Source organism: Erinaceus europaeus, chromosome 12, assembly GCF_950295315.1.
Source record: "Erinaceus europaeus chromosome 12, mEriEur2.1, whole genome shotgun sequence".
Taxonomy (NCBI): domain Eukaryota; kingdom Metazoa; phylum Chordata; class Mammalia; order Eulipotyphla; family Erinaceidae; genus Erinaceus; species Erinaceus europaeus.
The window spans coordinates 93852454-93865123 of record NC_080173.1 but is presented as its reverse complement, the minus strand read 5'-3'; the positions used below and the strand labels follow the sequence as shown (position 1 = coordinate 93865123).

Here is a 12670-nt window from a genome sequence, read left to right as displayed (position 1 = left end):
CAACAAGCCTAAGTAATTGACCGGAAGACGGTACTGCCTGTCCCTCTGTTTCCTTCCAGGGAGGTACTCCACGTGGCCCTTCACTTCCTCCGGGTCATCAGCGCCTGTGCAGATGGCAAGATCCGCATTTACAACTTTCTGAATGGGAACTGTCTGAAGGTGATGAAAGTCAATGGCAGAGGTGATCCAGTGCTGTCCTTCTTTTTTCACAGAAACAGGTGGGTGGCGGGTGTGGAGCTTCAGAAATACGGGCAGTTCTGTTTGGATCATTCTCCCCTTTCCTTTGGGACTGTCGGTCTGGATGTGTAGCCAGTGGGAGAAAGTGACCCATGTCCTTTGCCTATTTTGCCTGTAGTAGGGTAATAGTCTTATGAGGGACAAATCTAACTGTGCATAATATTTAGCCGTCAGGTGGTCCAGAGATGACAGAATGGATAAGGCAATGGACTCTCAAGCATGAGGTCCCAAGTTCAATCTCCTCTGATAGCATCTGTACCAAAGTGATGCCTGGTTCTTTCTCTCTCTTCTCCTATATTTCTAATAAATAAATAAAAAGATAGATAGATAGACAGATAAATAAGGGGTCAGGCAGTGATGTATGTACCTAGTTAAGTGCACACATTATAGTGTGCAAGGACCCAGGTTCAAGGCCCTGGTCCTTTACCTGAAGGGGCAAAGCTTCACAAGTAGTGAAGCAGGGCTGCAGGCGTCTCTCTGCCTCTCTCACTCTCTATCTCCCTCTCCCCTCTCAATGTCTCTCTGTCCCTATCCAATAATAAATACATACATAAAAATATTTTCAAATTAAAATAAATAAATAAAATATTTTAAAAAATTACCCATCAGTGCTGCTCAGCTCTGGCTGATGGTAACACAGGGGTTTGGACTTGGGACTCTGGAGCCCAGGCATGAAAGTCTCTTTTTGCATAACCATTAAGCTATTTACTCTCACCCTCCCTTCACTGTTTTTTTTCTTTATGTTTATTTATTTATTATTATATAGAGACAGAAATTGAGAGGAGAGGGGAAGTAGAGGGGGAAAGAGACAGAGAGACACCTGCAGCCCTGCTTCACCACTCATGAAGCTTTCTCCCTGCAGGTGGGGGCCAGGGGGGCTTGAACCCAGATCCTTGTGCACTGTAATGTGTGTGCTTAGCCAGGTGAGTCACCGCCTGGCCCCTTTAAAAATATTTTTATTTATTTATTATGGCTAGTGACAGAAAGAAATTGAGAGAAGAGGAGGCGGTAAAGAGGGGAAAAGACAGAGAGACACCTGCAGCCCTGCTTCACCACTCATGAAGCTTGGGTGAGGACTAGGAGCTTGAACCTGGGTTCCTGAACACTGTACTGGAACACTCAACTAGGTGTGCCACCCTCCAACCTCCCCTCCCTTCACTCGTAACTTGTCTTAGGTGTCTGGAAGAATCATTCAGTGAGTGCCATAGTTCTCCAACAAGGGCTATAGCTTTGCAAAAAGTGCAGCTTCCTGACCCTGTATTCAGTTCTACTTGCTGCCTCTGGTGCAGAGACTTATAAAAGGGTGGGGGGTGGCCACAGCAGGGGGACCCGTGCCTGGTGTGGGGGATCTGAGCAGCTAAGTTTACAGATGGCAGAACTAAACTAATGGTTGCATTTACCACACTGCTCGTGGTATGATAGGTTGGTTCAGTGTTATCTTAGGGGAAATGACCCAAGCAGAATTCACTTCTAAATGTTACCACAGGCATCACTTAATCCCCCTGTAACATGTTGCCTTTCCTTTTTATAAATTTATTTTTAATTTTTACTTTTAGAGGGTTAATGCTTTACAGTGGATTCACTGCATATGCATACAACTTCCACGCCAAAGTTTTCTCCTGCTCCCTCCCCAGAGTCCTTTGTTTCAGTTCATGTTTCACTTTGTGCTCTCCTTCCTCATCCCTCCTTTATTAAGTCCCACTAAAAAGTGAGATCATGTGCTATTCATCCTTCTCTTTTTGGCTTATCTCACTTGACATGATGTCTTCAGCTTTTATCCAAGAGGATGCAGAGGAGACAGATACATCATTTATAATAGCTGAGTAGTATTCCATTCTGTATATATACCACAGTTTTGAGTTTTTTTTCTTTTTTTATTACTCATCTGATGTTGGACATCTGGGTTGCTTCCAGGTTCTATTGATTACAAATTGTGCTGCTATGAACATAGGTGTACACAGATCCCTTCTGTTAGGTGTTTCTGTTTCCTTTGGATAAATCCCCAGGAGAGGAATTGCTGGGTTGTAGGGTAGGTCCATTCCCAGTATCCTGATAAGTCTCCAGACTGCTTTCCACAACAGAAGGACCAATTTGCACTCCCACCAGCAGTGAAGAAGTGTTCCCTTTCCCCCACCCCCACATCCTCTCCAACATTTGTCATTTCTGTCCTTTCTGATGAATGCCATTCTCACTGATGTAAAGTGGCATCTCACGGTTGTCTTTATTTGCATTTCTCTGATGATCAGTGACTTTGAGCACCTTCTCATATACCTGGTGGCCCTCTGGATCTCTTCTTCAGTGCAGTGTCTATCCATGTCCTGGCTGGTTGCTTGCTTTTTTAATGCTTGGTTTACTGAGCTCATTGTCTTTTGGTTATGAGTCCTTTGTCTGAAGCGTGTTGTATAAAGATCTTCTCCCATGCCGTTGGATGTCTTTCTGTTTGGGTGGTGGTATCCTTTTGCTGTGCTGAAGCTCTTCAATTTGATGTAGTCTCACTTGTTTATTTTCACTTTTATTTTCTTGGTTGTTAGATTTGAGTCCTTGAAGGCTTTTTTGAAGCATAGATCCTGAAGTGTCCTGACAATGGTTTCTTCTATGTACTTCATAGTTTCTGGCCTAATGCCCATGCCCTTGATCCACTTGGAGTTGACTTTTGTGCGTGGTGATGAGCGATGAATGCTTCAACTTCATCCACTTACATGTTTCAATCCAATTTTCCCAGCACCATTTGTTGAACAGACTCTCCTTTCATCACTGAGTGGTTTTAACCCCCCTTGTCAAAAACTAGTTAACTGTAGGTGTGGGTTTTTTTTTTTATGACTTAACTGATATCATTTATCATCATAAACTGGGAATGAGTCTCAGTAAATACTTTGCAGTTATGATTTGGTCATGCTGTAAACTAAACAACACATCTCTGACCCTTTCTCACTCATGTTAGTCAAATGTAGATGATGTCCTTCTGACTGGAGTAAAAGTAGGTCTGAAACATCTTTCTTATTGGAACCACTTCCCCAAGTTCCCTTCCAGAATTTCCAACAACTAAACAGTCACTTTCATAGAGAGTTTATGTTAGCAGTAAAGCCCTGGAAAGTGCAGACTTTCAGAGCAGGAAGGAAGCAACACATGGTGCTTCTGTTTCTTGTTTGTGGTTCTAAGAGGTAAAGGTGCCATGTGGAGAAAGTTTCACGTACTGTGAACATTGCAACTGAGGAACCCAGTGGGTGAATGGAAGACATTGGTATGGGAGTGGGGGTGGGGTAGAGGGGAGGTTTGAAACTTCTTTTTCTATCAGGCAATACAAGTTTGGGCTAGGGAAGACAGAAATCATCCTGTTTTTTGCAAATGTCCTGCCTAAGCACCAAGATGGCACAGAGCCCCTGAAGTGATGTGGTGAAGGAAGGAAGCTGGAGGTTCCATGTGGGAGAGAGGTTCTCCCCGATAGTTTCCTCACCCCCAGAACAATAATGCAAATATGGCATTTGGATGTTGTGTGTGGAAAAAGAGAGAGAGAGAGAGAGAGAGAGACTTTCAGGTGATTGGTGTGAGGAATGCCTCAGCTTTTTGTCTTGTCTTAGGTATTTGCCGTTCACCTCAGAACAAAAATTCATTTAGAAAGTTTAACAAGCAACATAATCAGGACCTATGTACCCTGCTCAAAGTTATTATTTTGAGAAAACAGTTACATACCGAAGGGATGCTGCATGACCTTCTCTAGACCCTCAAACAACCCACATCACACGGATTAGACAGCTGTCTCCCAGGCACTGGTGCCTTGGCCTCAGCACTGAGAGGATAGTAGTTGAAATGCATGGGGCAGGGGGGGATCTCTCATTGGTGGGTAACCTTCTTGTTTTGGTTGCAGGATGGTGATCAACACAGAGAGCAATATTCTTATCTTCCAGTTTGAGACTATAAAGTGGCAGTACCCCCAGGATCGGGCCAGACCCAGGAAGAACAAAGATAAAGAGGAAGAAAAGGAAGAAATTGGCCTCAATGACATTCCATCCAAGAGCAGCACTCAGATCCACAGTCTGAGGGACTCTGTGTCCAGTAAGCAAATGCTGATGCTGGAGTCTTCACTGAGTAAAACTCACAGGTCCCATATGTTTCTGAGGACAGTCAGGACACAGTCAGGTAAGAGGCCAGACTTTCAGGGCTACCAGTGAAGAAGAGCAAAGGACTCTTTTCCTTCCTTCCTTCCTCCCTTCCTTCCTTCCTTCCTTCCTTCCTTCCTTCCTTCCTTTCTTCCTTTCTTTTTTTTTATTAGTGGTCATGTTGATTTACAAAATGAGATTACAGAGGGTGTGATTCCATACCATTCCCTTATGTGTCCCCATTCCTTTCATTATTGGAAACTGCAGTAGTTTTCCCAAGGTCAGAGATATGGGTTGACTATTATTTCTATAACTATCTATATTTATATATATTTGCCCATCTTTTCTATGGTCCTGCCTTCTCTTCCTTTTTTTAAATTTATTTATTTGCCTCCAGGGTTATTGCTGGGGCTTGGTGCCTGCACTATGAATTCACTGCTCCTGGAGGCCATTTTTTTCCCCTTTGTTGCCCTTGTTTATTGGTGTTGTTACTGTTATTGTTGTCATTGTTGTTGGATAGGACAGAGAGAAATGGAGAGAGGAGGGGAAGACAGAGAGGGGGAGAGAAACATAGACACCTGCAGACCTGCTTCACCGCCTGTGAAGCGACTCCCCTGCAGGTGGGGAGCCGGGGGCTCGAACCAGGATCCTTACGCCGGTTCTTGTGCTTCACACCACCTGCGCTTAACCCGCTGCGCTACTGCCCGGCCCTTTTCTCTTCCTTTTTAAGGCCCACCTATACCTATTGCTACTTCTGAATGTCATTTATTTATTTATTTATTTATTTATTATAATGAGAGCGCTACAGAGAGAAAGGTAGACACAGAGTCAGACAAGAGCACTGCTCATCTCTGGTTTACGGTGGTACTGGGGACTGAACCTGGGGTCTTTGGTGTCTCAGGCATGAAAGTCTTTTTGTATAACCATTATGCTGTCTCCCCAACTCTCTTAATGTCCTTCGTTTTTTCCTCTTTTCTCTCTCTGAGTCCTGATGGAATTGGGAGTTCAGAGCCCCTTAACATTCATCTTCCCTTAACATTTCTCCCCCTCTGAGGGTATGGACCAAAATTCTTTATGGAGTGCACAAGGTGGGAGTTCTGGCTTCTGTAATTGCTCCTCTGCTGGACATGGGCATTGGCAGATCAATCCATATCCCTAGCCTGTTTCTATCTTTCCCTAGTGGGGCAGGGCTCTGGTGGGGGTGGGGGTGGGGGCGGGGGCCGGGGTGGGGGTGGTAAGGCTCCAGGTCACACTGGTGAGGTTGTCTGCACAGGGAAGTCATAATGAAATCATAGTAGCATCTACAACTTGGTGGCTAAAAGGTGGTAAGATATAAAGCAGGACAAAACAATAAAAATTAAACAATAAATAGGAACCAAAAAGTAGGAAAAGAGCAGATGAGGATAGGGATCTTAGGGTGAAGAGTAGCTAGGAAGTCTATTTTAGGTATGATCCTAAGAGTCCATGACTTTAGTAATTTTTGTTTGAGCTTGATAGCTAACATTGCAGATGGACTAAAAATATTGTCTGGGAAGATGTAGTCAGAGTTGAGAACAGGGATAGAAACCTGTCTTAGGGCAGAGAGTAGCTCCCAAACAAAAGGACTATTTCTTTGTAGAATAATTTTGTCAGTGATTTCTTGATATAAATCCTAACCTTTCCGGAAGATGGAGACCATTCTCTTTGACTTGTTATAATTATTATTTTACTTTAGCCAGTTCAAGGGAATGTCCTGATTCCAAGGCCCAACTTTTCAAACGTATTAGAATCTCTGTTAAGTAGATAACGCTAGCCCTTACTGCTTGCTATTCAAACAAAAAGAGGAACCAAAGATCTCCCCCTCTCTATGCCCAACTTGCAATACATAACCATTTCCTTAGGATGGAGATACATTGCCAAAGAATGCTCTCTGCAGAATGTATTACCTCTAGATGCCTGAATGATAAATGTATTTATTTTGAAGACATTAGCTATAGGAGAAATTGTGGATATATGTATGTGCATGGGGGGAAAATCACATGATTTATGATATTTATAAGACATACAAAGAATACATTATCTATGGGCTAGAATAGCCAGACTCCTTCACTACATCGTGCTATGACAAGTGAAATTGAACTGAGATTTCTATAGAAAATACAATAGATTAGGGAGTCGGGTGGTAGCACAGCAGGTTAAGCGCACGTGGCACTAAGCGCAAGGACCACTAAAGATCCCGATCCGAGCCCCCTGGCTCCCCACCTGCAGGGGAGTCGCTTCACAGGTGGTGAAGCAGGTTTGCAGGTGTCTGTCTTTCTCTTCCCCTCCCTGTCTTTCCCTCCTCTCTTCATTTCTCTCTGTCCTATCTAACAACGACGGCATCAATAACAACAACAATAACTACAAGGGTAACGAAAGGGGAAAATTTTAAAAAAGAAAAAGAAAAGAAAACACAATAGATTCCCTCCAAGTATATTACACCACAGTCATCTACCTCTTGGGGTGAGAGGACCAGGAATTTTAGAACATGCTGAAAGCTTGAACCAGAAGGAAAAGGAAGTGGAGAGAGAAGGGAATCAGGAAGTGATCTATGCCTTAGACTCCAGGTAACAGCCTGGATTCATACAACAGACAATAAAGTGACAACGTGGGTGAAAACTAGCGGAATTACTCACTGTACATCCCTCATTATTCAGACCTAATGAATTATACAAGTGCTACAGCATCTTTCTCAATCTTCATTTAGCATCACTAATGGACACAGCTCAAGGAAAATCAAAATCATCCCGAAGAGATGGTAAGAAAACAAACTCTGTTTGGAAAGAAATAAGCAGTGTGGATGGTGGGCAAGAGGATTTGGAAGAAACATCTGTTACAGGAAGCCAAACGAAAGGTGATGCTTTATTTTGAGCTAGTTATAAGATCCACCCTACCTCCTCTCTTCCTCCTCCTGCTCCTTCTTCTCTCTTTCTCATTTAATTTTCTCACTAGTCAGTGATGCTTATCTTCAAGAATTCAGAATGGATAAAATGAATGCCTTCTCCTAAGACCAAAGGATTAAAAAAAAATTATTGATTTAATAATGATTGACAAGATTGTGGGATAAGAGGGTACAGTTCCATACAATTTCCACCACTGGAGTTCTGTGTCCCATCCCCTCCATTGGGATGTTCCCTATTCTTTTTCCCTCTGAGAGCATAGACTCAGGATCATTGTGGGGTTCAGAAGGTGGGAGGTCTGGCTTCTGAAATTGCTTCTCCACTGGACATGGATGTTGGCACGTCGATCCATACCCCCAACCTGTTTCTGTCTTTTCCTAGTGGGGTAGGGCTCTGGGTAGGTGGGGTTCCAGGACACATTGGTGAGGTCATCTGTCCAGGAAGTTAGGTTGGTGTCATGGTAACATCTGCAACACGGTGATTGAAAAGCATTAAGATATAAAGCAGAACAAATTGTTTAATAATCAGGAACCTAAAGGTTAAGAATAGAGCAGATGTGATTTAGGGTCTTCATGTTGGAAGAAGTTGACTCATTTTGGCCTCAGCCCAAGACCAGAGATCAATGGATTTTTCTGAGTTGTCCTTTGCTAATCCTTGGAATCATAGCCTGCCTCCCTTTCCTGCCACTCTGCATCCTAACCATGATGACTGTTGTGCCATCAGTCTGAGTAACATGCACCGCAGAAGAAAGAAGAGACAACCACTATGGCTTTCAGATTTTCTGATATTTCTGAGGCAGGGGATAGGCTTGTGGGTGGGAGTTACGTAACTGAGATAAGGCACAGGAGACTTTTTTTTAAAGCAGAGTTGTTGGAAATCATGAACGGGATGTTCTTCTGTTGCTCTGGAGAAGCTTGTTTCTGTGAATTGTATTCCCTGCAGGGACAAGCTTCAAAGCAAGAATAGTTTCATCAATGAAGTCACCCACAGGCTATATTAACGTGAACATCCTTGTATAATTCTATGTCTGTGTACCTGAATAGGTATACCTGTAGGTGGCCTACCTAGGAGGGGCCGTGCTCAGCCAAAAGGATGACTGCATTGAAAACTTAAAAAGATGCCATCATGGTTGTCCTTAAAAAAAACAACACTGTTCTCAACTCACACTCTCCCAACAATAAAAGCTGCCCACTGCATCTATACCATCACTGGCTATAGGTTCTTGCTCATTTTGTATTTGCTTATAGGACAAGTAAAAATGTACTTTGATTTAAGGTTGATCACCAACAAGGTAAATATCCATCAGTGGGCAATGAATGACTAAGTAGCTGATAAAAAAAAGTATATTATGGAATCTAATATAATGGCTAAATAGTGTTATCATAAGGGTCCACAGATAGTGACTTGGGAAGAAAGTTATATTACTATATGGAAAAAAAAAGTCAGGGTACTTAACAATGATCTTACACAATTCTTTTTCATCAAAGGAGAAAAACTGTCTATATCACATACACACACATATGTTGGAAAAGTGTTTTATCCGGAGCCAGGTGGTGGCACACGCTTGGTTGAGTGCACACGTTACAATGTGCAAAGCTCCAGATTCAAGCCCCTAGTCCCCACCTGCATGGGGAAAATTTCGTGGGCAGTAGGGGTCTCTCTATTTCCCTCTTCCCTATCAAATTCCGTCTCTATTGAATAAATAACTTTTTTTTTTTTTTAAAAAAAGTGTTTTACGGGGGTTGGGCGGTAGCGCAACAGGTTAAGCGCAGGTGGCGCAAAGCGCAAGGACCGGCCTAAGGATCCTGGTTCCGCCCAGGCTCCCCACCTGCAGGGGCGTTGCTTCACAGGTGGTGAAGCAGGTCTGCAGGTGTCTATCTTTCTCTCCCCCTCTCTGTCTTCCCCTCCTCTCTCCATTTCTCTCTGTCCTATCCAACAACGAACGACATGGACAATAACAATAATAACCACAACAAGGCTACAACAACAAGGGCAACAAAAGGGGGAAAAATGGCCTCCAGGAGCAATGGATTCATGGTGCAGGCACTGAAGCCCAGCAATAACCCTGGAGGCAAAAAAAAAAAAAAAAGGTTTTTATTCTGGAATTCAGAGGAGATTGGGGAAAATTTTGACATTAATTTCACTTTATAAAATGTTTTATTATCTAGTTAACAAAGTCAAAGGCAGAGAGAAATTTGAAGTTTTACACACACACACACACACACACACACACACACACACCCATGCCTCTACTCAGTCCTCTTGGATTAAAACCTATTTGGTCAAGGGAAAAAATATGTTTAGCATCTGGTTGCTTTTTTATCACTGATTACAGATTGTTGGATGCTGGGGAACAGTTTGACTTCGCAGGTCAGACTAGACCAATGACTTCTAGTTTTCATGACTCAGTTATTTATTTTGTAAAATGGAGATAGTGTTTTCAGAGTATTTGTGAGGTTAGGGATTGAAAGGTACTTAAATTTTTTCACGGTGCACTGATTTGTTCTTGTTTTCTTTCTTTTTTCCTCCCTTTTTTCTTCCTTTCTTTCTCCCTCCCTTCTTCCTTCCATAAAAAAATAAAAAAAAAGAAGAAGAAACTGTGGATTCTCCTGAAGACTTAATCCTGAAGAAAAAATCCCCTCAGATCTCTTTGACTCCTGACCAGTTCCTCTTGACTGTGAACGCCCTACAGCAAGCCCATAATTCCAAGGAGCTCGCCTATCCCCGTAGGCCACAACTCCAAGCCTCTGATGTCTCGGGACCTTCAATTTCATACCCAAGGAAGGTCCTGAGTTTGAAAGGAAAATCAGTCCAACATGAAGTTGATCAGTTGAGAGCCAGCAACCCTCCCATAGATGTGAAACAAATTAGTATACCCCTTGAAATCCAGAAACTGCAGCCCAACTTGAAGAACTCTTTGCAGAGTCCCCAAGTCCACTCTACCATCCCCCAGCCCATGATTATCCGCTCCAAGTTCTCTAGCAGTTTAAAGGCTGAAGATGGGACACCCACCTCTGTGGATGGGACAGTGCGAAGCTTTAAGCCCTTAACCAGTATGCAGGTCATCAAACCAAACCGAATGTTGGCTCCACAGGTGGGCACAGCAAGCCTGTCTGTCAAGAAAGAACGGCCTCGCTTCTACACAGCCATCAATCCACTCAGAGTGAACACGGAGTTCATGTTGTTGACTGTGAGAGAGGGGAATGAGTACAGGGAAACCAAGATGAAGGAATACCAGGCCATAAAGCCCACAGGAGTGGTCAGTCCAGAAAAAGCCAGAAGAGCTGCCTGGATCAGGAAGATCAGAGGCCTGCCTATTGATAATTTCATGAAGCAAGGGAAGGTCGCGGCCCCTGAACTTGGACAAAACATATTTATCTGAACCAGCCTTGGGAAATGACAATCTTTTACAATAAACAATACCAAATGGAGGCTGGTGTTTGAGATAGTCATTTGTTTGCTTTTGACTGTTACCTAGCAATTAGCATGGGGCATCCTAATGATCCTCTATGAGTCAGAGAATAATTATGAAGACGGAACACAGAGGGAGGCTGGGAGAGATGAGAAGCTATATTTCTACTGCAAACCTTCAGTGGTGTTTCTGGAAGTCCAACTCATTGATAAGATCATGGGAAATTAAGGGGCACACATCACTACTGATAGTGTTATCATTCCACTAGCAAATAAACTGATGGGTTTTATTAGAATAGCATGTTGGAACGGAGTTGGGCGGTAGCACAGCGGGTTAAGTGCACGCGGCTCGAAGGGCAAGGGCCACCATAATGATACAGGTTCGAGCCCCCAGCTCCCTACCTGCAGGGGGGTCGCTTCACATGCGGTGAAGCAGGTCTGCAGGTGTCTGTCTTTCTCTCCCCTTTTCTGTCTTCCCCTCCTCTCTCCATTTCTGTCTGTCCTATCCAACAACAGCGACATCAGTAACAACAATAACTACAGCAACAATAAAGAACAAGGGCAACAAAAGAGAACATAAATAAATATAAAAATAATAGTAAAAAAGAATAATGTGTTGGAGTTCCCTGTTTTGTTTTGTGCTTCTGGTATGTGGTTGTCATGTATGCGAGACACCACCACAGCTTCCCAGGGCCAATTTTCTCATACCCTTTATGAGAGGGAGGGGGAGAGAGAAAGAGATATTTATAGAGAAGAGAGATACCAGAACACTGTACCACCATCCAAGATGCTCCCTTAGTGCCACCCACAGTGCTCCCGTGTGCTGCCCTGAGACAAAGCCAGGGTCTAGTGCATGCTACGATGTGGAAATCTACCGGATAGACGCTTCTCCCCTCACTCCGGCAGGTTGCACAGAAGCTTAATGAAGTGCAGTTATTTCAGATTAAAAGTGAAAAGTAGGCCTCAGCAGGAATGGCATATTGCTTTTGAGAATGTTGTGTGTGCTTTTCATTCTCAGGGGTAACTCCTAGAGAGGAGCAGTTAACATATTCATCCTTTCTATCAAGAGGGCCCTTCATATCCAGCATTTGAGATTTCTATTTAAATCTTCTGAGAATGGTATGAAAGACCAGGATGGTCATCTGGAAACATGCAGACCACTATAGAGCTACGGCCCGTTGGAGAACATAAGTGCTATACAAGGGGACAGGTCAGAACCAGTAGCTTAGCATGGTCATAAAAAGCTCTGAGGACATTAGAAAAAGACCATTAGAAAAGAGGCATATCGCTGTACCTGGTTCCAGGCCAGACTTAAAGGTACTTACATGAAAAACACAACCATCTTAAGATTTTCAGTGATAATGGACTGACAATTTATATATTTTTAAACTGTCCAATATAATGCACGACTGAAGAAAAGACACACACACCTTTCTTCTCCCCTATGCCAGTCTACAATCATAATAATAAAAGCCAGAGGGAAGAGAGCTCCATATTTCAGAAGAGGGTTTTAACTATTCTTACTATTTTCATGACTCTGAGGGTCACGCCTCTAACATCTCAGGTTCTAGAAAAACCTCAGAACGCACATATTCGGGGCTATTTTGCTTTTTCAATAAACATGCTTATAATCTAGCCTAAGACCCACCTCTGAATCCTTTCTGACAATAAAATTGATCAACCCACCTCAAGTCTGGACAGGCACAGAACCTTCTGTCCTGCACCATGAGGTGTGCTACCTCCTGGCCTCTAGAGGTGGGAGAATGGGTAAGTGGAGGAACAGGGACTCTACTCCATGTGCTCAAACTCTTAAATTCTACTTTATCAAACCATCTATTCCTTATAGCTTCCTGGTGTCTATTTTTCTCCCGCTAAAGAGTCACTTCTTACAAGAATCCTCCTACCTTGCTCTTCTACATGTAAACATTTTATGACTTCTGAGGGCCACATTTACTTTGCAATTCTAAAATACAAAGCACAAAAAGCAATACTGTACAGATGCCTGTG

At 43.2% G+C, this 12670-nt stretch overlaps 1 protein-coding gene and 1 long non-coding RNA gene across 5 annotated transcripts in view; one reads left to right on the top strand and one right to left on the bottom strand.

Annotated features, from left to right (window-relative positions):
* FBXW10B (F-box and WD repeat domain containing 10B) overlaps positions 1-10683 on the top strand; it is a 43731-nt gene extending 33048 nt beyond the window's left edge. For both annotated transcript variants that reach the window (XM_016186485.2, XM_060204511.1), the window contains exons 10-13: positions 60-218; positions 4103-4374; positions 7060-7206; positions 9847-10683. In XM_016186485.2, the coding sequence (XP_016041971.2) occupies positions 60-218; positions 4103-4374; positions 7060-7206; positions 9847-10634 (1366 nt within the window). In that variant the 3' untranslated portion in view covers positions 10635-10683. The remainder of the gene's footprint in view (positions 1-59; positions 219-4102; positions 4375-7059; positions 7207-9846) is intronic.
* The window catches only part of LOC132542080 (uncharacterized), a 29596-nt gene that overhangs the window by 16169 nt on the left and 757 nt on the right, over positions 1-12670 (bottom strand). For 2 of the 3 annotated variants that reach the window (XR_009553224.1, XR_009553226.1), the window contains exon 2: positions 7247-7356. This is a non-coding gene — a long non-coding RNA (uncharacterized LOC132542080). Of the gene's footprint in view, positions 1-3788; positions 3831-7246; positions 7357-12670 lie in introns of those variants that run through there. The other variant, XR_009553225.1, reaches the window with a different exon arrangement.